Below are 5,000 nucleotides of genomic sequence, written 5' to 3'. Positions count from 1 at the left end.
GGGTCCATCGTTCGATCCCCAGCTTCTACCAACCTAGTCACGTTCGTTGTGTCCTTGAGCAAGACACTTCACCCTTACTCTTGATGGGTCGTGGTTAGGGCCTTGCATGGCCATCAGTGTGTGAATGCGTGTGTGAATGGGTGAATGTGGAAATAGAGCGCTTTGAGTACCTTGAAGGTAGAAAAGCGCTATGCAAGTATAACCCATTTACCATTTTAAGATGAGGAAAGCTTACTGCCGCTCACAGATGCGCTCAACAATGCATTAATTTCCTGTTGCATGTGCTTGTTGTCCATTGAGTACCGTATTTTTCGGAGTATAAGTCGCACCTGCCGAAAATTCATAATAAAGAAGGAAAAAAACATATATAAGTCGCACTGGAGTATAAGTCGCATTTTTTGGGGAAATGTATTTGATAAAAGCCAACACCAAGAATAGACATTTGAAAGGCAATTTAAAATAAATAAAGAATAGTGAACAACAGGCTGAATAAGTGTACGTTATCATCTTGGGGCCTCTCCTTTTTATCCTATACATAAATGATTTTGTAAACTCCTCCGAAACTTTTCATAAAATAATTTTTGCTGACGATACAAATTTGTTTACCTCACACAGGAGCCTACACGATCTACAAGTAACTGTCAATTCAGAGCCTGTGAAAGTGGATTCCTGGTTCAAATGCAATAAGCTCTCACTTAATGTAAATAAAACAAATGTTATTCTATTTCGTTCTAATAAAAACCGGACAAATACTGAGCACTGCCATATCAACATCAATGGGCAGGAAATACAGAGAGTGTACTCCACAAAATTCCTGGGGGTCATCATTGACGAATACCTCAATTTGAAATGTCACATTAGCCATCTGTTGAACAAATTATCCAAATATGTTGGCCTGTTCTTTCACCTTCGTCATTATCTTGCTCTTTATGCTCTACTTACCCTATATGAAACTCTCTTTGAACCACATCTAAACTACTGTAATGTCATATGGTGTAACACCTTCCCTACCTACCTTCACAAATTAGAATCCATGCAAAAGAAAATCATACGGGCCCTGTCATGGTCCAAGTTTAATGCCCCCACTCGACATCTATTCCATAATTATCATCTCTTAAGACTGACAGAGTTCAATATTTATCAAAATGCTTGTCTAACCTATCAAGTCATTTACAGGCTGAATCTTAGGCTCTGTAGCTTGGTTCCTATCTACCATCCCCAGCATGCCCACAACACTCGTAACTTAGATCTGATATCAGGTAAACATTGTTTACTGGCTTGTACCGCTCAAAGTGTTGTATGCAGGGGACCAAAGATTTGGAACCGGCTTATTGAGAGCCTCAGGATGCTGTATCCATTCTCCAACTTCAAAAAGAAACTGAAAACTTACCTATTAACCACCTATCTTTTAATGCCTCATGTGGGGTAGACTACTGTTGGGTTTTGCATGGTTGAATGAATGTATGTATGTATGTGTATGCTTGCTTTAGTACTATTATCTTGTGTTAATCATATAGCGTTGTTTTTTTTTGTTTTGTTTTTTGTGCTTGCTACCATGTTTCATCATTCCATGTATATACTGTCCTCTGGACCCCCAGTCAAAAGCTTCTTCTAGCTTATTTGGGGGACCCTTTCACGTACCAACATCTTTAAATGATGATATTCACTACTATTGTAATTATTATATGGTATTGTGAATAAACTAAACTTGAAACTTGAAAATATGAGGCAGAAATAACCAACTGAGAACGTGCCTGGTATGTTAACGTAACATATTATGGTAAGAGTCATTCAAATATTTATAACATATAGAACATGCTATACGTTTACCAAACAATCTGTCACTCCTAATCGCTAAATCCCATGAAATCTTATACGTCTAGTCTCTTACGTGAATGAGCTAAATAATAATATTTGATATTTTACGCTAATGTGTTAATCATTTCACACATTAGTCGCTCCCGAGTGATGAAAAAAAACTGCGACTTATAGTCCGGAAAATACGGTACTTGACAAATCTGAGGATGGGTCAGTAAAACACAGGTTTCATATTTCTTGACCTATTAACTTACAGATCAATAACCCCTATTCACATTGTCTGCTTAGAGTTCTACTGCTCAAAACCAACATATATTATGTGATTATTTTTGTTTCTGTTTCAGGCAGTGGTGTAACAAATGAAGGACCGAGTGAAAGTTGCCTCCGCCATCGTACGTAAGATCTGACTTCGTCCTACTTAGCAACCTGAACTGCAACCATGAGAAGACCTGATGGGTACTTGACCTTTGTACCCTACCGGCGCCACCGTCCGGTCGCGTGAGCGCCCCCCTCTCCCTGCGGCAGTTACTGCGCGGAATGGCCTCTCTGGACCTTCCATACCGTTGTCCTCGCTGTGGGGAGCACAAGCGCTTCCGAAGCCTGTCGTCCTTGCGTGCCCATCTGGAGTACAACCACACGTACGAGACCCTGTACGTTCTCTCCAAATCCAACAGTGTTTGTGACGCCGCCGCGCTACTGCCCTTAGTGTCGGAGAGCGCACTGCTACCGTCTCCCAATAATAACGACCCCTTTGAGCCTTTGCAGCCGTCCGCTTTAAAAGAGCGGCATTTCCCTTGTCGCGAGCTTCCTTGTGTGGATGACCTGAGTTTGACGCCAGTTAGCTCCAACACGTCCGCGCGGTATATCCCAAATGTGCAGTTTCCTTTGGGGGAGATTTTTATGAAGACTGCCATGACATCCACAGACCCCAGTCCTTACGGGAACCCTAGCACAGCTGTAGCCGTAGCAGCTAACGTTGCCGCCAGCGCAGTGGAAGCGGCCTATGAAGAAGGCCTAGCCAGGTTGAAGGCACGGGCGTTTGAACGTCTTGAACTGGATGAAAGGATGGAGAAGCTGTCTGAAGAGGTAAATAAGATCATTGTTGCAATTGTATCACTTGAACCAAGAAGGGTTAGCGTCGCCCTGAAAAATAAAAAAGGAACATCTGGTTGATAAGACCGGCCGACACATTTGGTAGCCACTTGTAGCTGCCTCGTTGGACAAAAATGAACTCCGTGGCCGAGCTAAACCTTTTGCTTCTTTTTCCAAAAGACAAAAGTGATTTGAAGTCAAGACCAGAAGGTAGACAAATAACGCTAGCTAGCAAGGCGGATAACTCTAGCTAGCTAGCTAGCAAGATGGATAACTCTGGCTAGTGTGGAGAATGCATATATTTTTAAGAGTTCTTTCTTTTTTCCTAGTCATGTTTAAAGCAGCTAATATTTTCCCATGTGTACGCTTTGTTCTTGTATCTTATGTCCGCAAGTAAACTGTGTGCCTTACCTTGAAGGCGTTGGAATGTGGGAGTTGGCGTACTCCCTTTTTACCTTATAAATAAATAAATGATAAATGGGTTAAACTTGTATAGCGCTTTTCTACCTTCAAGGTACTCAAAGCACTTTGACAGTATTTCCACATTCACCCATTCACACACACATTCACACACTGATGGCGGGAGCTGCCATGCAAGGCGCTAACCAGTACCCATCAAGAGCAAGGGTGAAGTGTCTTGCCCAAGGACACAACGGACGTGACTAGGATGGTAGAAGGTGGGGATTGAACCCCAGTAACCAGCAACCCTCCGATTGCTGGCACGGCCACTCTACCAACTTCGCCTATCAGTATTAGAACAAAGAGGCTGTATTCCTTTCTGGGCAGGGTGGGAGCTGTTTTCGTATTCAAGAAGTTGTCTCTTCCCGTTTGATTTTCAGACCTCTTCTAGACGCTGGTATTAGCGCACTGTAGGTCTGGTCTCCTAAAGCTTTAGTAAAACTTGATAATATTCCTATTCTGTCTTGATGGTCCTTCTTACTCAACATATATGTCATCTGAAAGAACTTGGGATTGACCAGTAACTTTAATTCCCTGAGAGGAAGGCTGGTCAGACGCAACAATAGCTTGCTTGTAGGGTGAATAACTGATGAGCTCGCAAGTTGGCTAACTTTGGCTCGGTAGTTAGCAAGGCGGATAACTAGCAATCTTGGCGGATAACTCTAGCTAGCGAGATAGCAGCCGTCAAAGCAGAGTGATAGACAAAGCTAAGGGAATACTGTAAATAAAGATGCCAGAAAAGTCGAACGGCAATGATTTTGGTCGTTAACTGAATGGAATCCAGTGATATTTTTGATTCTCACCATAATAGGGTACTAAGTGGCCTTCTCAGCTAATTAAGGGACCTATACTTCTGTTTCTAATTATAGGCCAATTCTGTTATTCAAGGAACGGTTGACTAATCTAATTTTTATTGCGAACCCAGTTATTGGAAAAGGCATGCAGACTGTGGATGGACATTTCACTACATTTCCTTGATCCTTTATTGGGAAAATTAACAATTCACAAAAGGGTTACGCGATATAGTAGTCTTCTTTAGACAGCAAGCTAGTTGAGACTGACTCAACAGCACCTCTGCTGGTTGCAGCCAAGTAGTGCACTTCATTTTGACCTAATAGCTTGGTACATTTCACAGCATTCTTAGCAAGTAATTCATTTATCATTGTGCCCAACTCTATTGCAGGTAAATTGTGTCAAGAGAAGGCCTTAACTGATTTAATTTAACAACGCTGCTTAAACTCATTTTGTAGGTGGAGCAGAAAATAGCGGCTCGTGTAGGCCGTCTTCAGGCCGAGCTGGAGAGGAAGAGCTCTGAGCTGGAACGCGCCAAGCAGGAGAGCGACCGGCTGAGCCAGGAGAAACAAGACCTGGAGGACAAGGCCTTGGAACTCTCTCGGCAGGTGGACGTCTCCGTGGAAATGCTCGCCAACCTAAAACAGGACCTGGTGAACAAGGAGGCCGAGCTCAGCCACAAGCAGCAGTGAGTGAAATGCTTCAACTTGTCCTGCAAACTTGTTGTAGATCCCCCTCTAATAACACTTGAGGAACAGTAACACAACTACAGTTAGGCTTTTTTTCTCAACATGCGGGCCAGTGTGTCACAGAGTACGTGTCCATGCACTAAATTACCG

General features: G+C 42.8%; 1 protein-coding gene across 1 annotated transcript in view; it reads left to right on the top strand.

Moving 5' to 3' along the window:
• The window catches only part of fbxo41 (F-box protein 41), a 228,028-nt gene that overhangs the window by 132,960 nt on the left and 90,068 nt on the right, over positions 1-5,000 (top strand). Inside the window, exons 4-5 of the mRNA XM_061984025.1 lie at positions 2,163-2,904; positions 4,620-4,849. Of these exons, the coding sequence (XP_061840009.1) occupies positions 2,356-2,904; positions 4,620-4,849 (779 nt within the window). The 5' untranslated portion in view covers positions 2,163-2,355. The remainder of the gene's footprint in view (positions 1-2,162; positions 2,905-4,619; positions 4,850-5,000) is intronic.

The sequence above is a fragment of the Nerophis lumbriciformis genome, linkage group LG25 (genome assembly GCF_033978685.3).
Source record: "Nerophis lumbriciformis linkage group LG25, RoL_Nlum_v2.1, whole genome shotgun sequence".
Lineage (NCBI taxonomy): Eukaryota > Metazoa > Chordata > Actinopteri > Syngnathiformes > Syngnathidae > Nerophis > Nerophis lumbriciformis.
This window is presented reverse-complemented; position numbering and strand designations above follow the sequence as displayed.